This window comes from Sorex araneus, chromosome 9 (assembly GCF_027595985.1).
Source record: "Sorex araneus isolate mSorAra2 chromosome 9, mSorAra2.pri, whole genome shotgun sequence".
NCBI lineage: Eukaryota > Metazoa > Chordata > Mammalia > Eulipotyphla > Soricidae > Sorex > Sorex araneus.
The window spans coordinates 62,435,454-62,459,952 of NC_073310.1; the positions used below are offsets into that span (position 1 = coordinate 62,435,454).

Sequence of the window (24,499 nt, forward strand, 5' to 3'; positions counted from 1 at the left end):
TAACAGGGGCTAGGAGGATGAGTCACCTGTTGGAATCAGCGACAAGTGTGTGTGGGGCGGAGGGTAGGTAAGATAGAGACGGGACCAGTATGACAATAGTCGCTGGGAGTGATCGCGCTGGGCAAGAACTCAGTGATAAAGGTAGGTCAAGGGATGTGCCTGACAAAGTTTCAGTGTCTGTACTGCAAACCACAATGCCCAAAATGGGGTAGGGGGAGGCAGAGAGAGACACACAGAGAGAAGAAAAGCGCCTGCCATAGAGGCAGGCTGGGGCGGCGGGGGGTTGTCGGGAGGGAACCTGGGGACACTGGCGCAGGGAAATGTGCACTGGTGGAGGACTTGTGTGACTGAAACAGCTTTGTAAGGGTCCATCTTCACTGTCACATTAATTTATTCGAGCAGGCACCAGTAACATCTCCATTGTGAGACTTGTTACTGTTTTTGGCATATTGGATACACCACAGGTAGCTTGCCAGGCTCTGCCCTGTCGGCTAGATACTCTTCGTAGCTTGACAGCGGAGGAATCGAACCCGGGTCGGCCGCGTGCAAGGCAAGCACCCTACCTGCTGTGCTATCACTCCAGGCCTAGGGTCTATCTTACAGTGATTTAATTTTAAAAAGTCTTTAAAGAAAAAGGAGGCATGCCTATGTGTCTGTGGAGCCTCTGTGATAGTCCACGGGGAAGAAAGGGGGCTCCCCCTTCCCAGGGACCCCCCATTTCATCCAACTCTGCTCTCCATGTGACCCACTCAGAAGTGCCACTGACTAGCTGCCACACGAGACAAGAACGATGCACCCAGGGCAAAGGTGAATGCGCCCCCCCCCCCCCAGGGAGCTGAACTCCCACCTCCTGTCCAGCTCCTTCTCCACTCACTGACACAGGCACCCAGGCCCCGCGTCCCAGCTGCGTCGCCACCGACGAGGGTTTGCGGTGAGGGACTTGGCCAGCGCCGGCCAGCAATTGGCGTGCATTGGCACCACCGGGCAATACTGAGCGCCACTGACTGTTGCTTTCAGACCACACGTGGAATCCCAACACACTGCAGTGGGACGGGGATGGGGTGGGAGTGGCAGAGTGGGAGGTCTTCTTTGGGAGAAAACAGAAAGTGCTCTTTGGCCTGGTCTGAAGGAATAAATGTCCATGAAATGGGTTGGAAGCCTGCCGCAAGTGCTGGGGTGAAGGCAGCTGGGATACAGAAGGGATCGCTGAGTCAGTGATGGTTGGAGGGATGCTCGGAATGGGAGACGTGCGCTGAAAGCAGATAAAGGACCAAGCGTGATGGCCTCTCAGTATCTGGATTGCAAACCATAATGCCCCAAAGTAGAGAGAGAGTAAGAAGGAAAGAGGCAGGGGTGGGGTGGGTGGGGGTGGCGGGAGGGATCCTGAGGATATTGGCGGTGGGAGAGGTGCACTGGTGGAGGGATGGGTGTTCGATCATTGTATGACTCAAGCTCAGTCATGAAAGCTTTGTAACTACCTCATGGTGATTCAATAAAAAATAAATTAAAAGGATGGGGGGAAAATGCTTGTGAAAGTAAAGGAAATTTCTGCTCTCCACAGCTGAGCAGAGGCTGAACTGGGAAAGGCTCAAGGTCACGTAGTAAGCCGCCCCCTTCCAGGTGAGAACAGGAGCTGGGACCCCTCCCCAGCGAAGAAGTGGACCCAGGAGGCATGATCACTTCCCTCCAGCCATGCCAGGGGCCGGACAACCAAGGGAAAATGTTTGACGGAGGGACACTGCACGGCACGCCCCAGCACGGTTGGGAGGCCCCTCGGGTTCCGGTGCCCACCAGTCTCTCTATCTGTATTGATACAGATTGATTGATTCCCCCTCCCCCCAGAGAGCCTGGGAGTTCAGGAATCGAGGGAGCCAAGGGGGTTCCCCACCTCTGATCCTGCTTCCTGCCTGCCTCCTAGCCACCAGACCTAAGGAAGAATAGTGCTAATGCATCTTCCTCTTTTTATTAAAAAATATTTTCCTCCTCGTTGTCTTGGTTTGGGACCACACCCAAGCAGTGCTCAGGGCTTCCTCCTGTTTTTGTGCTCTGGGATCAGTCCTGGTGGGCTTAGGGGGCCATGTGGGGTGCCTGAGGATCAGGGATTGAACCTGGGTTGGCCACCAGCAAAGCAAACGTCCTCCCTGCCGTACTGTCACTCCTGCTCAAGTGCCTCTTCCTTTGGATGGTTAAGTCCAGCATGCCCAGGCACAGCGGCCCTCACCTGGTCCTCAGGTTGCTGGCTGGGACAGCTGTGTCTCTTCCGTGGCCACGCCGGCCTTTCAGGCATTCCTGTCTTCACAAGACAAGAATGCCCGCATCAAGTCCCCAAAAGGGCAGAAAACACATCGCTTTGTTGGAACCTCAGTGCAAACCTTCAGGCTCCCTTATCACCAGACAGGAAGTATGATAGCAGCATGCAGGGATTTAAGTAGAGAGACACACAGAAAAGGGACTTTAGTTGCAGGAACAAAAGTACAGCAGGGAGAGTGTCTGTCTTGCACGCGGCTGACTCGGATCTGATCCCCTGCATCCCATATGGTCCCCTGAGCACCAGCAGGAATATTTTATAAGTGCAGAGCTAGGAGTAACCCCTAAGCATTGTTCATTGCTGGGTGTGATCCCCAAAAGCCAAAAAGAAGAAAAAGAAAAGGGACTTGAGACCCCTTGATGGCGTATGAAGAGAAATGAAATCAGTGCTTATCTGCACAGATAAGTAGAGAACCTGCATTTGTGAAGCAAAAGCAGGGAGCTTTGAAACAAGAAAGGGGCTGAAATTTAATTTTTGTAATAGCTGAAATACTTTCTTTGGTTTGTTTTAGGACCACACTGGGACCACCCAGTGGGTTCTGTGCTGGCTAGTTCATTCCTGCAGTCCGGGGGATACAAACCTCAGGCCTCCTGCATTCAAAGCATTCACTTGGCCCTTGGAGCCATCTCTCCATATCTATAGCTAACATCACTTTAAAAAATGGAATAGAAAGTCTGGAAGATAAAATTGAAATTAATCGACGCTAGAGCAATAGCACAGCAGGTAGGGCATTTGTGTGAGAATTTCTTCAATGAAATACATAAAAAGTAAAACAAAAACAAAACAAAAAACCCCAAAAGATCACTGTAGAAAATTGGGTCAGGAGGCTACTGAAAAGGTTATCCAGAAAAAGGACAAATCCGAGAAAATTGCAGAAAAACAAAGCACAAAAATAAAACAATTTCAGAGAAGAAAGAAATGAGTCTTCACTTAAAAAAAGGACCACATGAAATAAAATATAAACAGGCTTAGCCAGAGAGATATGGCCAATTTTCAGAATATGAGGAATAATAAAAATATCACAAATGCATTCCAAGAGAAAACAGTAGTTCTTCCAAAAGTTTGACACCACCACATTTCAGCGTGTCAGCATGAGAAACACAAGTCAGTGAAATTATGCCTCGAAGAGCTAAGTTTGAACCCAGAATTGTATGCTAGATAACTTAAGGTATAGGTAAAATGGACACTTTAAAACTTGCAGCTACTTGAAAAACAAAATAGGTTTTAAAACAAATCAAAACCACACCTTTTAAGAGGGTTCCTTCAGAGCCACTCCAGCAAAACCCACACAAGTCCTCTTACTCTCTCGGTTGGAGAGATAGAAACTAAGTTGTTTCTTAGTTTCTCGTTGGCCACAGGCACTTAGCAGGTTCTGAAGTGTTTAAGAACTCCCTGAATTCCACACAATGGACAAAATGTAAAATAGCAAGATCTCATAGATGTGGTACAAGGGCCACAAGAAGAAAAAGAGAAACATTTAGAAGTGTGTAAATATAAAAAAATCGCGTTAAGGAAATGTCATCTAATAACATACTAAAATATAAGGTGTAATAATCATTTGGGGGGGCGTTGTATAAGAGAAGAGAAGTGTGGGCATATCAATGTATATGTCTTTATCTGGGTCTACATAAAAATGACCCAGGCAGGGTTCCAGGATTCCGGGTGGGCGTCGGGGATCTACGACGAAGTTGCTGATTTCGAGGCGTTCATAGAACAGCGGGGAGAGGGACTGCGGGTAGCAAGTGCTGATTGAAAAGCAAAACAAAACAGAGTGGCATCCCTTCGCCCCGCTTCCGCCCATACTACTCCGAGCCTCCACCTGCAAACTGAGCCTGCGTTGGAGCTACTGCACACGAGCCACCTGCAGTCCAATCAGAATCTCGAACGGGGGGGCCGGACCAACCGTGGAAGGTGGGCGGAGTCTAAAAGGCATCTGGAGGCTGTGATTGGCCGGCCTCGGGGCACACATTCTGTTGGGGGCGGAACTCCGCCCGGAGCCCCGGAGCCGCGTCCAGTCAAGGCTTCTCCTAATTTGGGAAGGGCCGGGCGCGGGCGGGGCGGGATGCTGCGCGCGGTCCCGAGTGCGCCTGCGCCGAGCGCCGGCTCAGGGCGTGTTCCCGGGCGGGGTGCGAGTCCCGGGACGGGCACTGTCGCCCGAGTGCTTCCAGCTGCAGCCTGTTGTCCGGGCGCTGCCCTCCCAGGTGAGCGTCTGGTGGCCTGGCACGAGAGTGCCGCCCCTCTCCGGGCCCTCGATCCTCCCCCGCTGCCCGCTGCTGCCCACTGCCGGGACAGTCCCAAGCGGTGCCATCCCGGGGAGGTGCAGGGGTGGGGGTGGGGAGGGGTGCAGCCCCCTGCTCCTCCGCACCGTCGCCCACGTGCTCTGCCGGGCTCGTTGGCCACAGGTCATCATGTCCAAGTCTCTGAAAAAGTTGGTGGAGGAGAGCCGGGAGAAGAACCAGCCGGAAGTGGACATGAGTGACCGCGGCATCTCCAACATGCTGGACGTCCCCGGCCTGTGTAAGTGTGTTGGCCAGGCCTGTCCCGCGGGAGGGGCGGGAGGAGGGTGACAAAGAGCCCCCGAGCCGGGCACTGTCGGGGGCTGGAGTGGGGCCGTGGGACGCTTTGCAGACTGCACGCCGCGCTCCGGAGTTGGCACGCGGTTTCCTCGCGCTGGCCTGGGCCAGGGGCCGGGGAGGCCGGAGCAGACGGGAGCAGACGGGCACCCGCGGGTGACAGGGGCGGCTGTGCTTGCCCGGCTCGAGGTGGGCGGTGGGGGCTTCCCACAGTAGTTGGAAAGCGTCTTGGGGTGCCAGCTGCCTTCTCCCCTCACCCCGCCCTTGGCACCTGGCACGTGCCATGGCCCAGGTCCTAGGGGGCGGGTCTCCCTCACTGCCTGTGGGGGTTCGATTCCCACCCTTGCTCCAGGCTTCTCCGTGTTGCTGTGAGGGGCCTGCGACTTTCCCGCTTGCCTAGGGTTCTGCTGTCGGAAGTTTAGTCCCTGTTTGCTCACTCCAGGCTCACTCCCTTAACCCCAGCCTGCAGGCTCGTGGGGCCTGGGGAGAACTGTCCCGTCCATCAGACCCCCTCCCCTCCCCAACATGCTCACTCTCTCGTTCTCTCTCTCTCTCCTCGCGTGCCAGGCGTCATTTGTGAAAGCAGCCAAGACCCCAGATAAAATGTCCCAATTTTTATTGACTTTCTTGTTGGCTTCCTGGTGCCTGTGCGGGTGGGGGCAAGGGCCGCCCCGGCGAGGCTCGCCCTGGTTGTGTGGGCTGATGGGTCAGTGCTGGGGCATGTGGTGGTAAGGCTTGGTGCAGGCTCCCAGTGCTGGGGACCCTGGGACTATGCCTGGGTGTGTGTGTGTGTGTGTGTGTGTGTGTGTGTGTGTGTGTGTGTGTGTGTGTGTGTGTGTGTGTGTGTGTGTGTGTGTGTGTGTGTGGTACTGGGGATCAAGCCTGGGGCCTCACACACTGAGGTGCACGGGGCGTGGAGGGGAGAGGTGGGGGTGGAGGGTGAGTGATGGGGTGGAGGGGAGGGGTGGGGGTGGAGGGTGAGTGACGGGGAGGCGGGGAGAGAGGGTGGATGGAGCGGGGAGTGCGGGAGCCGCTGTCTGACGCAGGGCCGCTGCTCAATCCCTGGCACCCCAGGCTGCTCTTTGTACCCTCCGGGCACCCCCATCATTGCAGGGTGTGGCCTGACGCTCTGACCATTGAGCCATCTGCCCCGCTCCCTGAGCATCGCCAGGAAGTGGCCCTTGCGTGGGTCCCCTCAACACTGCCTGGGCTCCTCTTCCACCCCGCAGTAACCCGCCATGGGAGCAGTGTCTGGGCCCCGACTGAGGGGGAGACTCGGCTTTCCTGGGGGTCGCAGGCGGGCTGCCTCCTCTGGGGGGCTGTGCACGTCCCTAGGAAGCGCCCTGCCTTCCCACCTGACCTTGGGCTCTGGGGGTGACAGTTCCTGGGGTGGCCGCGGTGGTCTCTGTCCCAGTGGGCAGAGCCCGGAACTGCCCGCGGGTGCCCGCTGCACAGGGCGGCCGGTGGGGGTGGGGTGGGGTGTGCCGGGTCTGCCGCTGTTTTGGGGGCCTGGAGCAGGGCCGTCTCAGCAGGGCACCCAGGGGCCCCGCCCACGCGGACGCCGTGTCATATGTATGAGCCTGAGCGGCCGCGCTATCTCTGTTCCGCGGGCCTGTTCCTGGGGCCGCAGAGATAGCCACTCGCTTCCTGGCCCAGCTGCTTCCGGTGTGGCCCCGAGGCTGGGCAGCTCTGGAACCTTCCCCGCGGTGCAGGCTGCCCCTCGCAGGCCGGCTGCTGTCTACCGAGGCCCCAGCTCCTGCCTCCTGGCGCGGGGCACCTGCACAAGCTTCTTCCTTACTGGAGGGTTCTCCCTCCCTGAAATGCTCCTTGTGGGGTGCTCCCCGGAGTGTTAGAATTCCCGGGACTGGGAGGAGGCTCAAAGGACCAGGTCAGGCTGTCCCGTGGTGCCCCTAGCTCCATCCCTGGCACTGCCTGGAGCAGCTGCCAAGCCCTGAGCCAGGCGGAGTCCTCGTGTGAGGATGTAAAAAAGAGAGTAGGAGAGTAGCGCCCTCGGCCAGGGAGAACAGCGCGAGGAGGACTGGCCAGTGGTTGGAATCTTCCGTAGTGTGTGGGACGGAGGGTCGGTGAGGTGGAGAAGGGACCGTGTGACAGAAGTAGCTGGGGATGAGCACGCTGGACGGGATCCGAGGGTTGAAGGTACGTGAAGGGATATAAACCTTCAGTGTTTGTATTGCAAGCCACAATGCCCAAATGCAGGGGCGGGGGGTGGGAGGGAGAGAGAGAGAGAGAGACAGACAGACAGACAGACAGACAGACAGACAGACAGAGACACAGAGAGACAGAGGGAGAGGGGAGGGAGGGAGGGAGAGAGAGAGAGACAGAGAGAGAGAGAGAGACAGACAGACAGACAGAGACAGAGACACAGAGAGACAGAGGGAGAGAGGAGGGAGGGAGGGAGGGAGAGAGAGACAGAGAGAGAGGCAGAGGCAGAGAGAGAGGCAGAGGGAGACAGAAGTTCCTGCCATAGAGGAAGGCTGGGGTGGGAGTGGGGGGTGACGGGAGGGACCCTGGGGACACGGGTGCTGGGACTGTGCACTGGTGGAGGGACGGGTGTTGGAACACTGTGACTGAAACCCAACCATGAACAGCTTTGTAAGGGTCTGTCTCTCGGTGACTCAATTAAAAAAATAGAAGGAAAGAAAAAAGGAAAAATCAAAGTTTCTGGTTCTTTGTTCTTACAGGTAACCGGGCCGGGAGGGTGGAAGGCGGGAGGTCCCAGCTGCCACGCGCAGTGCGGGCGCCGCAGGGGCGAAAGTGGGGAGTGTCGGCCAGGCGCCCCGGGAGGGGTCCTGGTGGGCCGGAGCGGCTCCCTCCCATTCTCCCAGGGGCGAGGGGTCCCGGGCGGGGGGTCCCGGGCCAGTGCAGTGCTGCAGGCGAGGGGCTGCTCTGGAGGCCAGTGGGCCTGGCCGTGACGGGTAAGGTGGCCCCCAACCCCCTGAGCCCCGCGCCCGGCTGTGGCGTCAGGAGCGCTGCTGGCATGTGGCCCTTCTGGGGCCCCGGGGCCTTGAACTGGCGTCTCGATTCACTTGATTTCCTGTGAGTTCCGGGCATCTGCCGTGCTTGGAGACAGGCTACTGCTCAGACGCGCCCCCGCCTTTTTCTGTCCTTTCTCTCTCTCGACTCCCCCCCGCCCCTCCCCCCAGCCGGGCAGTTACTGCCGGGACCACCTCCCTGCCGGCTGTCAGGTTTGTCTTGGGGGTCACACCTGGTGATGCTCTGGGCACCTCCTGGCTCTGCACTCAGGGATCACTCCTGGCGGTGCTCGGGGGCCCTGTGGGAAGCTGGGGGTGGAACTCGCTCGCTTGGCCGTGTGCAAGGCCAGCGCCCTCCCTGCTGCGCCCTCCCCGCTGTGCCGTCGCCCCGGCACCCCCCCCCCAGACCCTTTAAATGACCCCGTGGCAGATTCACGCACTCGAGGCCCAGAAAACGCTCAACCCCCCAGCCACACTTCTCCCGGAGAAACTGGGACCCTGGGACGAGCTGCCCCCACTCCTGTCGAGACCCCCAGTGGCCAGAGCCTGTTTGAACACCAGCTCCTGTAGGCCATCCCCGAGGGTCCGGGAAGCGGTTCAGGAGCAGCAGGTCTGGGCAGAGGAGCCGGAGCAGACGCGAGGCGACAGTTCCCCGCCTTTCCCGAAGGCCTTTCGGTGCGGGGAGCGGCCCGTTCCTGGGGCTGTTTTTGGAATTCACTTTTCTCTTTTAAAGCCCAAACATACATATGGGGCTTGAGCACAGCGCGTGGAGATCCAGGACTGGCCAGCAGGGGGCAGAGTTGAGCCCCTGTTTAGCTGGGCGCGGGGCGGGCACGCAGCCTGGAGTATCTCTGCAGACCCGCGCTGTGCCAGTCCCCCAGCCCCTCTGCCTTGCCGCCTCCCTCCCTCCCTGTAACCCAGCCCCCCCCACCCCTTCACCAACTCGAGAGCTTAAGATTCTCACCGCCGTGGGTGGGTGTTTTGATCCCGGGAGGGCCCGTCACACAGGGCGCCCCGCATCAAGGAGAGTTGGGGTCACGCTGCTGCGTCCCACCAGGGGTCTGGCCAGCCCCCCCCCACCCCCCCACCCCCCCCCCCCCCCCCCCCCCGTCCTGAGACCTGGACCGTTGGTCCCGTGAAATTTGACTCCAGCCACCGCCTCTTCAGGGGCGGTTTCTGCAGATTCCACCTTTGGCTGGAGGACAAAAGCGCCTCAGACCTCCTCACTGCGCCCCTCTTTTCCCCCAGCCTTAACTCCAGCACTTCCGTCCCGGGGCACCCCCCTGAGGCCTTCCTGGAGGTGGCGTCCCCCTCACCGAGGCTCCTATAACTGACAGGGTTTCAGCCTCCGCCTTAGGACATGACCGGCTTGACAGGTGTCCAGACTCCTGTGCCTGTTGCCTTAGGAACCGGTGACAGCTTGGTGGTGGCGCTGGGAGGCCGCTGGACACTCCGGGTGCGTCTTGCCTGTGGCTGGACCGTCTCGCCGTGCGTGACCAGGAGCCGGGCGGGCCGGCGGGGGACGCCGCTGGCCTCCGCTCCTCCCCGTGGTCTGACCCGCTTTCATGCTCGAGCAAATCTGTCTGTTCTCCCGGGGCTTTTGCACGCCGTGGCCCTCCAGCCGGACGCACAGTGGCCCGGGGAAGGGGGGTGGCCGGGAGGGGCCGCCGCAGCCCCTGCTGGGCCTCAGCCGGAGAACCAGCCCCCCTGCAGGCCAGAGCCGGGCCTGGAGAACCAGCCCCCCTGCAGGCCAGGGCCAGGCCCGGAGTACCAGCCCCCCTGCAGGCCAGGCCCGGGGAACCAGCCCCCCTGCAGGCCAGGGCCGGGGCCAGGGAACCAGCCCCCCTGCAGGCCAGAGCCGGGCCTGGAGAACCAGCCCCCCTGCAGGCCAGGCCTGGGGAACCAGCCCCCCTGCAGGCCCGGGGCCTTTGTTGTCCAAGTGTCCCCCTCACGGGGCTCTTGTGGCCTCTTTCTGCCCTGTCTCCTCTCACCCCCAGTAGCCCTGGAAGAGACGAGCCTTCCAGGGCGGGGTCAGGAGAAGCAGCAGCCGAGTTTCCCTTTTCTATTCAACAGCAGCAAGAGACTGTCACACTCTCTTCTGCTTGGTGCTGGGTTCTAGGGCTCAGCGGAAGGAGGAGAAAGGGCCCCTTCCCGCGTATCTCTCACTGGGACAGAAGCCAGCTCCAAGTCTGCAGGCTGGGATATGTTTCTGGAAAGGAATATATGGATATGTCACGTATAATATAGTTATCGGACTGGAGCCATAGCACAGCGCCCTGCACGCAGCTGACCGGGTTCGATTCCTCCGTCCCTCTCGGAGAGCCCGGCAAGCTACCGAGAGTGTCCTGCCTGCACGGCGGAGCCTGGCAAGCTACCCGTGGCATATTCATATGCCAAAAACAGTAACAAGTCTCACAATGGAGACGTTACTGGTGCCCGGTTGGGCAAATCGGTGAACAATGGGACAGCAGTGCTACAGTGCTAATATAGCTACGTATGATATTATGTTACATGTTATCACATGGTATATAATATATAGAATGTGTGTATTGTGTATATGCATCTATTGCATGGTTGCTTTCCTCTGTAGTCAGCCTTGCTTTCCATGGCCCTCAGCCTGGTCAGCTTCTGTGCGAGGAGGGCCTTGCACACTGGCTTCTGCTTCTCTTGTCCTCCTGGAGAGAAAGCACCCTCCCCCGGCCCCCGCAGACCTCCAGCTGGTGCACAGTCGTGGGAACTACGGGGTACCCCCTCCAGGCCTGCCTTGCGGCTTGGCATCAGCCTGCCACAAACTTCAAGCTAATTGCCCACCCCAGGAAGTGCCACGTGCAACTTCTCGAGAGGAGGAATCCTTCCCAGACTCCCTGGGGGGAGACAGACGTGATGGCCAGGCTCAGGTAGCCACACTGGACCATGCGGTCGGCACCCTGGATAGGGATGTCTGAGCACTGCAGTTCCTTCCACAGCTCTCTGGGATTCCCACTGGGAGGTGACCCAGAACCTCCTGTTCTGGTCACCCCTCCTCTTTGGGCTTGGCTGTCACGTGACATGCGCCGTTCACCGCCAGCAGATCTTTCATGGGATTGGGTAGGAAGGCAGTTCATTAATTATTATTTTTTTAACTGTGATCATATATATATATCATAATGTAGGAGTGCTGCTATTTATTTAGCCATTGATTAAGCTGATTGAATTGGGCATGAACTCCACATTACTTTTTTAAAAATTTTTTAATTTTATAAGTTAGTTCGCAATGTTTGATTCCATTCAGTATTCAAACACCAATCCCACCACCATTACACCTTCCCACCACCAAATTCGGGATGTTTCCATCCCAAACCCCAATCCCTGTCCCAAAACACAACTGAAATAATATATTTTGTATTGTCTGTTGTGAAGAACTGCTGAACATGCTTACAGAAACGTGTTCATACAGGAAACAGTGTGAAGATTGTTCTGTTTTGGCAGGAGCCATTAAAACATTCTGTAGGAGTTTGCTAACATGTGGTTAAAGTTTGGGTGATGTGAGCTTTGGTGTATATCACTGTATCACTGTCATCTCTGTCATCCCGTTGTTCATCGATTTACTCGAGTGGGCGCTAGTAACGTCTCCATTCGTCCCAGCCCTGAGATTTTAGCAGCCTCTCCTTACTTGTCTTTCCCAATGATTGGAGCTTCTTCAGGGTCAGGGGAATGAGACCTGTTATTGTTACTGTTTTTGGCATATCGAATATGCCATGGGGAGCTTGCCAGGCTCTGCCGTGCAGCGGGATACTCTCGGTAGCTTGCCGGGCTCTCCGAGAGGCGCCTATATTTATTTCCCTCTATGATGATGTGTCGCGTAGCTGCGCGGTCCAGGAATATGTTCACGCATGTGAGGCTCTGCCCGAGCATGTGGAAAGCGGGCTGGAGCGTGGCGGCGGTTGGGTAGTGGAGGTCGGCTGCCAGGGCTGGGTCCCTTGGGGCGGGGAGGCTCTCACCCGCCCCCTCCAGGGCGCCCCGTGTGAAACAGCCTGGCGCGGAGCCCGGTGGCATGGTTACGGGGCCTCATGGTATGCTCCCTTTCGGGAGAAGCAGCCGTGTGATCCGGATGGTGGCCAGTGATGAGGTTATCTGGCGCCAGCAGGAGGTGGCTTATGGGCGTGACCCCTGGGTCGCTGGAGACTGGGGAAAGCGGGCAGAGGATCTCTGCTCCTGGTCCTGTTGAGCCCAGAGTCCAAGGTCACAAACTTCTGCATTAACTGGGTTCCCTAGGACTTCACTCATGTATGAAGCTCAGCCCAAGTGCATGGGGAGTGACCTTGAGCATGGTGGCGGTTGGGTTGTGGAGGTTTTTGGCTGCTGGAGCTGGTCCCTTGGGGCAGGGAGGGCTCTTACCCCCCCACCCCCCGCCAGGCGCATCTGTGCAGACAGCCTGGTGCTTTCTTTCAGGAGCTTTAGTTTATAGCCCCTGGGTCTTGGCCATTGATGAGATTATGTGTGCCAGGGGCAGTTTGTGGGTGTGACTGCCGAGCTACTGGAAAACTGGGGAGCTGGGGGGAGGAAGCCCGGTCCCGATCCAGGCGGGCCTGGGGCTCTCAGTCACGGGTTCCTGTCTACCTCTGCGCTACAAGCCCTAACTGTGTCTTTTGATCTCTTTTGAGATTTACAGGTCTCTGAAATAAGGCCAATAAATAAGCTTGTATAGCTGAGCCAGAGGTGGTTTGTGGGTGTGTCTCCCACTTACCTAACTTTTGGCCGTTTAATTTCTTGGTAAACTTGGCCCCAAGTTGTTGGGGTCTGGCCAAAGGCACAGCAGCAATTTTGGGGTATCTGGAAGCCTGAAGGCACCGTCAGGCTGCTGATGCACTCGCCCCACAGGTACAGGCTGACCTGCTGGTGGCACCATATCCCCATGTGACTGTATTTTAGGGAGAGAGGCATGCCTTATTCTTTGGACACAAAAATCCTATATAACCCACCCATTTAAATTTCTGAGATGTTCTGTAGTTTTTAAAGTCTTCCAACCCTTCGTCATCATTATTAGCCTTGGAAGAAATCCCCCCCCCCCAACATGGCTCTTTTCCCCAGCATCTGCCCCAGCATCCGCCCCATGTCCCCACAGCCGTTGCTGCTGTTTCAGGCCTGGGCTTCCCTGTAGAAGTAGAATAACACAAACCACTTATAAAAGGTTAGATGTTTTGCTCCCTGGGTGATTCGAGTAGACAAAGTCTCTGCCATTGCTGCTTATCCCAGTGAGGGTCGGGATCATCGCTCTGTTAGATTAAGGTGAATTTGGAGCGTGGTGGCAGACAGGGTCCCGTACCCCTCTGCTCTCCGGACGCAGAGCTGCCTTCCATGGGACCATTCCTAGGCCGAAACGGGCACGGTGGAGAAGCAGTTACCTGTGGGGAAAGAGTTGAGTGTTCCCTGCTGCATCCTAACACACCCACACATGGCCTCAAAGGATGCTCGTACTGAAAGTGGCTTGGCCGAGAGCCTTCCCGGGGGCTTCTGGGCGGCCTGGCCTGACCCTGAGGGCACCTTGCATTTGGCGTCTCCACCTTAGATGGAAATCTCTCTCTCTCTCTCTCTCTCTCTCTCTCTGGCCGCAGAAAGTCCCACGGTGCAGAAGCAATGTGGCGGAAGGAGCACTTGGGAAACAGAAGGGCCAGCTGACGCCAGGGGGCGGGGATGCAGCCTCAGGGGCCCAGGTGGGGTCCTGAGCAGGGGGCAGGGGGAGGGGGCCCCACCCGTGCCACCCATCCATCGGTCCCCTCTGCAATCAAGTAGGAATGCATACAGGATGGGACACCACCTGTTGGCCACTGACCACATCTGCTGGGCCTTAGCAAGACCCACAGCACGTGGGTTCAGAACCGGGTCCTTCCCTGGACGGGCTGGGACGGGCCGGTACCGCCGGCCCACCTCTGCTTCCCTGTGTTCTGGCTTTGGAGCGTGTGTGTGTGGTTCTCTGGCACAGCTGGGGGCCCGGCCCGCGCTGCGTCCTGGCGAGTGGTCCCAAGCTGGGCTCAGGGTCTCGGCAGCCCCGCTGGTGCTCTTCCTGACTCGGGGAGGGGCCCTCAGGACTGTCCCTGAGAGTCATTCGTAGCTGCTTGGGGCTCGACACCGGGGCGCCCAGGTTTAGGGGACAGTCCGCTGCGGTCAGAATCTTGCAGGATCCGTCAGCCCACTGGTCCTTCTGTCCGTCTAGAGCCCCCGTGAGTGAATACAGCCCCGCTGGCGAGCCTCAGAGCCGGCGGGGATGGCAGGCGCGTCTCTCAGCTGGAAGGGGACGGCGGGAAGGGACGCGTGGACCCGTGTCCTTTGCAGGCGGGTCTCGCCTTGCTCACGCCGTCCTCCATGCCAGTGTCTGTGTCCCGGGATGAGCGTCGAGCCTTGGGGGGGTGTTGGCTCTGGTGGGGGGTCCGAGAGCTCCTGGGGTGACTCTGGCCTTGGTGCAGTACCTGCCGCCCTGTCCCGGGAGGTGGGGTCCCGCTCGGGAGAGCCCCGCCTGCCCCTGGGGAATAACTGAGCATTTTTGCTGCTCGTGGGCGCGTCCGGTCCATGGGCAGGGACGGCGCACTGACCGCTCTCTCCTCTTTCTCTCCTCCAGTCTCCCTGGCGCACATCACGCAGCTGGTCCTCAGCCACAACAAGCTGACAAGTGAGTCTCTGCCCTCCCGGGCCGGGCCGGGACACCCCCGGCGACTCCGTTTCTTCTCGAGACGTGAATGACACAGGGTGGCCGAGGGGGACCCTCGAGATGCTGATTTCCACAGGGGGGGTGTCTGCAGGGCGGGAAACTGCAGTCGGTTTGGTTGTTCCCCGCGCCCGTTCCCACACGTGCCCGTCACACACGCTCCCGTCCACGCACGGTCCCGTCACACACGCGCCCGCCCCCACACGCTCCCGCTGCATCGGCTCCTTCAGCCCCGAGCCGCATGCTCACTGCGGGCTCTTTTCCTTGGCGATTAGGGTGGGGGCTGGGCGTGGGTGCCCCCAGGCAGTGCTCAAGTGCTCAGGGGGCCCATTGCCCAGTCTCGATGGCGCTTGGGTGTGAGGGCCTGAGGTCTGACGCTTTCCGGGCGCCACCGTGCAGGGGCCAGCAGAGCCCCCGGGTGCTGGGGCGGGAGTGGGGGGGTCTCCAGGCCCACAGCTGGGAGTGTGGGGGCTGGCGTGTGCCTGGGCTGGGACCAGGGCTGGGGCGGGCCTCTCACCCCCAGCCCCACCACAGCCCAGTTTTGGGGAAGTCGGGGCAAGCGGTTCAGCCAGCCAGGCCACCCCCCGGCACCCCCGAGCTGGCCCAGGTGCCCGCAGTCCCCCTGGCACACGGAGCTTCTGTCGCCTGGACCCCTCGAGCCGCCTGGATTTCCTGTCCCGGCCTGCAGTGTTCGGAGGCCGGAGACCCGCCCTGGGGGGAGGAAGACCCTCGGGGAGGGGGGGGCAGGGAGGAAGACTGGCCTTGGCCCCGCCTGCTGCTCCGGGTGGGTTGCGCCGGGGGTGGCTGTGTCCCTGCGGGCGGGTCAGCGAGCCCCAGCCCTGCCGCGGGCCTGAGGGTTGCTGCTCCCCACCCAGCGCTTGCTCCCTCCTGAGGCAGAGAAACCTCAGCCCCGCCCTGAGCTTGGCCTCCCCTGGCCTGGGAGCAAACCCGGGCATGAAGGGGCCCCCGTTCCTGCAGTAGCGGGCCCAGAGGGGGCAGATCCCCCCTCCACACACACACAGACACACACACACAGAGACAGAGACAGACACACACAGACACACACACAGACACACACACACAGACACAGACACACACAGACACACAGACACAGACACACACACACACAGACACACACACACGCACACACACAGACACACACACAGACACACACACACGCACACACACAGACACACACGCACACACACACGCACACACACACAGACACACACGCACACACAGACACACACACACACACGCAGAGCTCACCATCCTCTGGGCTTCCCTGCCCCAAGGGGTCAGTCGGGCCCTTTCACTGTCCCCAGTGCTCTTGGGGCCAACAGGTTTTCCAGTTTTTGCCGCCCCCGTTTCCGGGAACGTCCCCGCGGGCCCTGGCGCCAGGCTCGGGCTGGCCTGAGGAAGCAGCTGTTTCCGGTGCTTTCCCAGGGTAGTCTGAAAATCAGCACCGCCCCCGCCCCGTCCAGGGCCCGCCGGGCCTCCTGGGCACCAGCACCGGGTTTGCAACCCCCAGGGTGCCCTCGGCGCCCGGGCTCCCCAGCACCCAGCCGAGGCTCCTGCCGGCAGCTCTGTGCGGGGGACTTGGGGCTCCCGTGGGCAGAGGGGAGGGGAGTGGGACTCGCCCCTGCCGGAAGCCAGTGCTCCCGCCGGGCCAGGACACCCTGTATCGTGTCCCGCCCTGGCAGTGGCCCTCGCCTGGCGCTGCCCAGGGATCATGTGGGGTGCCGGGGGCTGAACCCGGGTCTGCAGCGCGCGAGGCAAGCGCCGTCCCTCTGTCCCGTGGCCCCGGCCCCGCAGCTGCTGCCTCAGAGCCGCAGAGCCGAGACCCGGAGATCCTCCCTGCAGCTTGGAGACCGGGGCCCGCCGGGCGGGTGCACGCAGCCCCCCTGCACGCCAGCTGCCCCTGCGTTCCCCGCTGTGCCCCACACTCGGGCTGGGGCGACAGCACAGCGGGGAGGGCGTTTGCCTTGCACACGGCCGACCCGGGTTCAGTTCCTCCGTCTCTCTCGGAGAGCCCGGCAAGCTCCCGAGAGGATCCCGCCCGCGCAGAGCCCGGCAAGCTCCCCGGCGTATCCGATATGCCAAAAGCAGTAACAAGTCTCACCATGGAGACGTTACTGGTGCCGCTTGGGCAAATCCATGAGCAACGGGACGGCAGTGCGGCAGTGCCCCCACACTCAGATGGGGGTCGGTGGCTGCTCGTGTCCAGGCAGGGCAGGGGCTGGGGGGCCTGCGAGGTCAGGGCGCCACCCACCCCTCCCTGCCCTTGCAGGGCTCCAGCTCCCCGCCCCCCAGGCCTTCATTTCCAAGACACCCGTGACCTAATCAGTAACTCGCCTCACTCGTCCTGGTAAACTCCGTTTCGGGCCGCTGAGAACAGCACCCAAGTGACGCCCGATCTGCTCCCTAAGGTCAAATTAGCATCTCTCACGTCTCCTGGCATTGAAGTGCGGGCGCTGATCCCCCGAGTGCTGGAGTAAATATGTCCGTTTGACGGGAATATAAATATGCATCGAGCGTGCGTGGCGAGCACGCCCTCCTGTCGGCTCTCGCCTAATCAGTGCCTCTCACTCTCCCGGGCGGCTGACGGGCTCGGGCTGACAGTGCTCCACTGCAGCCCCCCGGCCCCCCAGGCCCCCCGGCCCCGTGCACTCTCCAATGCCTTTGTGCATGTCCGAGTTTGCCGGTTCTCTGAGGATCCAGCGTGGAGCCTGGACGGGGCATTTCCTGGGGCCACACCTGGCCGTGCCCGGGACTCACCGAGGGCGCCTCGGGCCTGTGCTCTCCTGGGGAGTCCGCGCCCCGACCCCCCACCTCTGGGCCCAGTGTTCTGACACGGACTGTCCACGCAGCCCAGGAGGGCGGGGCCAGGGAGAGCCCGGGTTTGGCCCCCGGTGCCTGCGTGTGAGGCGGGGAGGGACACTCCCTGGGGGGACCTGACGGAGGGTCTTCGTGGCATCGCGCGGGGACTGTTTTCCAATAAAGGTGAGTTCTGCCTCCCCCCCTGCCCCGACTCCACCCACGGGACCCCCGTGGCCACGCAGGCACCTGCTGGCGGGGCCCGGGAGGGCTGGTCCTGGAGGTCACGCTGCCCCCTGGCCACCTTTCAGCCCCCGCTCGGAGCAGCGGCCCACACGCCGCGCAGTCTGGGCTTCCTCCCCTCGGGCCGGTGGCTCGCGCGGCCGTCGTCCGGGCCACTCCTGCGGGTGGGGCGGGAGGCGGGGGACAGGCTGCTGCCCCTGTGTCCGGGAGGGGGCACCACGGGAGGTGTTGGTTCCAGTCCCCACACGTGGCTGTGGTCGGGAGCTTGGTCTTCGGCAGCCCTCCGAAGGCCTGAGTGCGAGACAGGGGCTCGGAGAGACGGGCTGAGCACTGTGAGGCTGGAATCACAGACTCGGTAAGCACGGCTTAAGTGCTGGATTGACCGGTACTCAGTGAGCGCTGCCTGAGTACTGGGTCCACAGGCACCCGTGAGCACTGCCTGAGTTCTAGATTGATAGGTACTTGGTTGACAAGTATTATCGAAGTGCTGGATTGACAGACTCAGTGAGCACTGTCTGAGTGCTGGATTGGCAGGTCCTTGGTGAGCACTGTCTGAGTGCTGGATTGACAGGTACTTGGTGAGCACTGTCTGAGTGCTGGGTTGACAGGTACTCGGTGAGCACTGTCTGAGGCGGGAGTCACAGGGACCCTGTGAGCACTGCCTGAGTACTAGATGGATAGGTACTTGGTTGATAAATATCGGAGTGTTGGGTTGATGGACTCAGTGAGCACTGTCTGAGTGCTGGGTTCCTGCTGGCAAGAGTCGTGCTGAGCAGGCGAGCAGAGAGCTCAGGCGTCCTGTGCCCCAGAGGAGGAGGCCCGCCGTCCTGCCCGCTGCCCTTTCCCTTGCGGGGGGTTGGCTGAGGGCAGGCTCCCCACTGGGCCGCGTGCCCAGGGCCTCTGCCCACCCTCTGCTCCTCACCTCCTCCCGGTGTCCAGTGTCCAGAGCTTTGGCTGGTCAGAACAGAATTTGGCCTTGAGGCCGCCGTTTTCAGGCTTGTCCACTAGAGGTCACTGTTGACACGTTTTTTAATCTACTCCTCCATCCCGCCCTCCTCCCCACCCACCCCAAAATTGCGCCTTAAAGATGAAAAATCAAATTTCTGTTGTCAGAGGGGGAATATATGTATGTGTGTGTGTATATATATATATATATATATATATATATATTTGCAAGCCTTCAGCTCTGTCCAGCAGGGAATGTCACAGATGCCATTTACGTGATGCAGCTTTACAGTAATTAAGGTAACACTTTCCCTGCAGAGTTATGTTAATTTCCTCTCCTGCTTCCCCCAAATTGAAGGGTTCATTCCTCTCACGCATCAGCCTGGGGAGGGTTAGAGCTACTCTTTTGAAACTTTTTTTCTTCCAACATCTAAATTGGAAGAAATTTGTTGCCTTTGGTAGCATTTTGGATTGGGTGTATATGAGATTTCTACCCCCCTTCCCGGTGGAATGAAGCTTACAATACCTACTGTATCACCAGGTTTTAATGAAAAACAATCATGTGGGACTCAGGAGCACGGCAGCTGGTGCCTCTTTGTCCTGGTGCTTCTAAAAGTCGTTAGAAGGGGGAAGAGCGTCGATTGTACGTGACTAGACGGATCGCTCTCAGAGTCCAGGAGAAGGACGCCCGGCACCACTCTGGGCTGCACCTGCAGTGCTCGGGGCTTCCTTCTGGCTCTGGACCCCAGGGTCACTCCTGGGAGGGGTTCAGGACACCATCTAGGGTGCCAAGATCTGCACCCGAGTCAGCTGTGTGCCAGGCAAGCACATTTGATGCTATCATTGAAGCTCATTTAATTACTGTTTTTTTCTTAAATTTTTAAATTTTTATTTTATTTTATTTATTTATTTTGCTTTTTGGGTCACACCCGGCGATGCTCAGGGGTTACTCCTGGCTCTGCACTCAGGAATCACTCCTGGCAGTGCTCAGGGTACCCTGTGGGATGCTGGGAATCGAACCCGGGTTGGCCGAGAGCAAGGCAAACTCCCTCCCCGCTGTGCTATCGCTCCAGCCCTAATCATTATTTTTTTAAGGCAATCTCATACAACGAAACCCACATGCAGTCGGGCCGGCTCCTTAAATGTGGCCAGAGGGTCTTGGGTGACGGGGCCCGACAGCCTTCGAGGCCGGCCCGGGCGTCTGGGTGATACAAACCGTCCATCACTTTCACTCCTCACCAACGTGGCGGGGGCGGGGGTCCCGCTCCCTGCACCCCCCACTAGGGGGTGACTCTCTGAACATCATTGTTTACTTCTGGACTCTGCGCGGTCTTGGCCCAGGGTCTCCGACGGCCCTTGCTGCTCTGCCCGCCGCGTGCCGCGCCGTGGCCAGAGGTGCCGAGATGACCGAGCGTCAGGAAACTCCGGTTTATTGCTTTTCCCTCCCCAGCCGCTGGCCTCCCAGCCAGAGCTCGTGTAGAGATTTGGGGTCCTGCTGGGTGAGAAGGACTCGGTGCGGCCTCCGCGCCCTCAGCAGCCCCTCACGGATGGCGCTCGGAGACGCCGGAAGCCTCAGCAGCCCCTCGGACCCTTAGCTTCGGGGGGGATGGGTAGTGGAGCGCTCAGACCGGGGATTTTAATGAGCTCAGCAGCAGGCCCCCCAAAATAAGTATGTAATGATTCTGTTCTCCAAGGGCACAGGTCCAGTGATAAGAAATTAAAATTAAAAAAAAAATTGGGGGGGTTGGGCTGGAGCCATGGCACAGCGGGTAGGGTGTTTGACTTGCACGCGGCTGACTGGGTTCGATTCCTCCGTCCCTCTCGGAGAGCCCGGCAAGCTACCGAGAGTATCCCGCCTGCACGGCAGAGCCTGGCAAGCTCCCTGTGGCGTATTCGATATGCCAAAAACAGTAACAAGTCTCACAATGGAGACGTTACTGGTGCCTGCTCGAGCAAATCAGTGAGCAACGGGATGACAGTGACAGTGACACACTGATTTTTGGGTCACACCCGGCGATGCACAGCGGTTACTTCTGGCTCTGCACTCAGGAATTACTCCTGGCGGTGCTTGGGGGCCCATATGGGATGCTGGGAATCAAACCCCGGTCAGCCACGTGCAAGGCAAATGCCCTCCCCGCTGTGCTATCGCTCCAGCCCCAATAAGGAATGAAATTAAGCAGGTGTCAACATCATCATGGGCCGGAGCCCTTTCCTGGGGGGTGTCGTGGGTTGTGGGGGTGAGTGAGCAGGGGGCCCTCCCCATCCCTCCAGGTGACCTCTGAGCGCTCCCCCTCGCTTAGATTATTTGTCATGCCGGATGCAGAAGTTCTCCCAAGGCTTGGATGAAATTAAACTCCGAGCAGGGGTGGGGTAGGGGGGGAATCTGCAAAATAAATGGTCTCTGTGTCGTGCATTTATCTTGTGACAATATCAAAACAACTTGCTGTTTGCATTTTAACGGAGCAGCAAAGTGTTTATAATACGAGGCTGTGATCAATAGCTTATTTTTTTTAATTAGTGCCCATTTATCAGTTCGTTACCGGGGCCGTCGTTGGAAAGATTAGATTGGCAAAAATATACAGTGTACTCTGGAGTTTGACAGCTATTAATTAAGCAGTATCCATTAGGCGGTGCTGGGGTTAGGTTGCCAGAAAAAAAAGGGAAAAAAAGGCCCGAGGATGGGAGTTTGTTGTTGGTTTTCCTCCACGTGCATTATCCTGGGCAGAGTGGGCTGACCCGGGCCCCGGCACGGGCATATGGGAGCCCCACAGGAGAGGCCGGTGTGGCGGGCTGGGTCCTGGGGGACCTCCGAGCCCACAGCGGGAGCCCCAGGAGCCAGCAACCATCTGGACCGGATCCAGAGGGGCAGAGAGGACAAGAGTCAAGTTAGACACTTGCCTTGCACATGGCACGGCCGGCCTGGGTTTGAGTCCTCAGCCCCAGACATGATCCCGCGGGCCCCTCCAGGAACGAGCCCTGAGCACCACCGAGGTGTGGCCCCCAAACAACAGCAACTGTGCACCCCCCTCCCACCTCATCCCCTTTAGGAAAAATAAAAATCTAAACCCTCGCATCCCTTTTCTTGGAGAACTGCTCTGGGCGCGGAGTCTCGGATGCTTGTTGAGCCCTGCGCTCCCCCGGGCGCTGTTGGAAGGGGACAGTTTCGTGGGTGGGGGTCTGGGGACAGGCCCAGCCTGTGGACGGGAGCGTGTGGGGCCAGGGGGACCCGACCTTGCTGATCTGTCCGTGGGAGGAGCGGGCCTTGGAAAGGGATTCTCGGACCTGCCCGACCTAATGGGCCTTCTCAGCTGTTTCCTCTGTCACCCTGCACCGTCTCACCCAGGTCATTTGGGGGGACCTCATGGTGTCGGGGGGCCCCACGGGTGACTTCTGAGAAGAGGAGAGAAAGACAGTGACATTCTCCCGTCTCTGCCACCGGGGACCCAGGGTTACTGGGTCTCTCCTCGCAGAAAGGAATTGGAGGAATAGACTGGACGACAGCAGGACAACAGGAAATCCTGTTGCCCATCGATTTGCTCGAGTGGGCACCAGTAACGTCTCCATTGTGAGACTTGTTACTGTGTTTGGCATATCGAATACGCCACGGGGAGCTTGCCAGGCTCTGCCGTGCGGGCGGGATACTCTCGGTAGCTTGCCGGGCTCTCCGAGAGGGACGAAAGAACCAAACCCGGGTCAGCCGCGTGCCAGACTAACGCCCTACCGCCGTGCCGTCTCTCCAGCCCGAGGGGTAGACGAGCAGTGAAATAACATAGTTTTAATTTGGCGGTTTTGAAGGGAAGGAGGGAGAGAGTGAGAGAGTGGAGAGTGTCGTGCTCGAGAGAGAGCCCGGGCTTCTCCAGGGGCAGAGAGAGAGACCCTACACACGCAGCATGAGGCAGGAAAGCGGGAAAGTCCCCATCTCAAGAGGGGAGATGCCAGCGACACGCGCTGGGGCACCGCATGTGCTCGGCCACGTGGGCGCAAGCAGCACAAGGGCTCAGTCTGTGTAGGCCCTTCCTCTGCTCAAGGTGACCTTTATGGGTTTCTCCCACCTGCCCCCACCTGGGGCTTCTATCTAGGTCCAAGTCCGTTGCTAAGGAGGTTGCCAGGGGCGCTGGGAGTGGTGATGGGCCTTGAGATTCCTCTCCTGGCCTTTTGTTTCTGCCGGGGCTTCTCTGGGGCCTTCCCTCTCCTGCCTACATCACCCAGAAGGGCAGCGCGGTGGGCCCTGCCTTTATTTGATTCTGTCGGCAGTGCTGGGGCTTGAACCCAGGGCCTCCTGCAGGCCAGGCCAGGCCAGGCCCCTGCCCCCACGTCTGGGGATGAACGGAAGCAGCTCTGCGCGTCCCTAAGCCGCTGGCCTGGCAGCAGGGTGACAGCCGGTCGCACTCCCCAGGGGAAAAACGCTCAGTGTCTACACAGCAAGGGGCCCTCTTGGGCGTATTTCCCTGCTGACACCATCGGCAGACGTGCTGTGTATCCTCTCGAGTCCCGCCCGGTGCTGGGCGCGTCCTCCCTCCCCTGGGCTGTTCTCCAGAGCGCTTCTCTCCCACGGCCTTCCTCGTACACTGCACAAGCACCAGTGTCACTGCGCACCCCCGCTTGCAGTGCCGGGGGGGGGGGGGGGGCGGTCGTGGCTGCACCCCCGCTTGCAGTGCCAGGGGGGCCTGTCGTGGCTGCACCCCCGATTCCAGTGCCCGTGGGGGCGGTCGTGGCTGCACCCCCGCTTGCAGTGCCGGTGGGGGGGCGGTCGTGGCCGCGTGGAAGCCACAGGGTCTGTGCTCTGATGTTCCCGGCGAGGCTGCCAGCACCAACATTCCGAAGCAAAGGGTCCCAGAGTCAGAAGTTCCTGTTTGGAGGTCGGGGGGCTCGGCCGTGACGCCCACGTTCTTGACTCCAGCGAGAGCCCCCGCCGGCCGGGCACCGCGCCTTCCCCGAGTGAAGGCCCCGCGGAGGGAGAGAGAAGCTTCCCTGCTCCCCCCAGGGCAGCTGCGCCTCCTTCCCAGACCGGGGGCTTGGCGGGAATCTCTGTCCAGAGATCCGCCCTCAGACCTGTCTCTGCACGTCTCCAGAGTGACAGCACAGCGGGGAGGGCGTTTGCCTTGCACGCGGCCAGCCCGGGTTCGATCCCCCGCTTCCCGTGTGGAACGCAGCACCGCCAGGAGTGGCTCCTGAGTGCAGAGCCAGATGTGACCCCAAAAGCAAAAGCCAGAAAACAAAAGGAAGAGGCAGGTGGAACTTGAAAAGCATCACAAACTGCCCCGGGCCCCTCTGTGCTGTTTCTTAAAGGAGATGGTTGTTCATTTGCTTTTACGTTTCTGCAGGCTTTAAAGGGAAGGTTTTCACGCAGTGTGGAATCTTCTGGGGGACTTTCTCCGAAGACTCCTCCGCCCCACCTGGTCTGAATCTCAGCGTCTGTAAAGCTGAGTTTGCCGTCTTGTCTCCGGGTGTGGTGGAAGGCGGGCCTGGGGGTGCTTTGCCCAGCTTCAGTGGGGCGCCCAGACCCCCCCCACTCTCCTGCGCCCCTTCCCGGCAGGAGCCACCCTCAGTTCCTCCCACTCCCCATTTGCTGCCTCCCCAGGCCCGTGCCCTGCCTCTGCCCCCTCCCCCTGCAGCCCTGCACAAACATAAAAAAACGATCCCCAGGGTCCCTCCCGCAGCCCTCCCGCAGCCCTCCGGCCAAGCCAGCCCCCGTTCCCCTGTGCGGGTCCTGCAGGATTCCCTGCACCAGAGACCCGGCTTGTCGGCCTTGCAGGCCGCTGTCACGTGGTCTTTCTCCCGAAGCCCTGGGAAGCACATTTCAGGGTGACTCTGTGCCACCCAGATCTGCCCTATTGCTCGATCCCCCCCCACCCCCCCCAGACTTGTGTTTGTTGATGTTTCCCGTCGAGGCTGGACGAGGAATAGTTTCTGTGTGTGTGTTACGTGGGGGTCACCG

At 59.6% G+C, this 24,499-nt stretch overlaps 1 protein-coding gene across 1 annotated transcript in view; it reads left to right on the top strand.

Moving 5' to 3' along the window:
* Nucleotides 1–4,356: 4,356 nt before the first annotated feature.
* RSU1 (Ras suppressor protein 1) overlaps nucleotides 4,357–24,499 on the top strand; it is a 128,237-nt gene continuing 108,094 nt past the window's right edge. Inside the window, exons 1-3 of the mRNA XM_004605342.2 lie at nucleotides 4,357–4,509; nucleotides 4,711–4,825; nucleotides 14,470–14,520. Coding sequence (XP_004605399.1) covers nucleotides 4,717–4,825; nucleotides 14,470–14,520 — 160 coding nt within the window. The 5' untranslated portion in view covers nucleotides 4,357–4,509; nucleotides 4,711–4,716. The remainder of the gene's footprint in view (nucleotides 4,510–4,710; nucleotides 4,826–14,469; nucleotides 14,521–24,499) is intronic.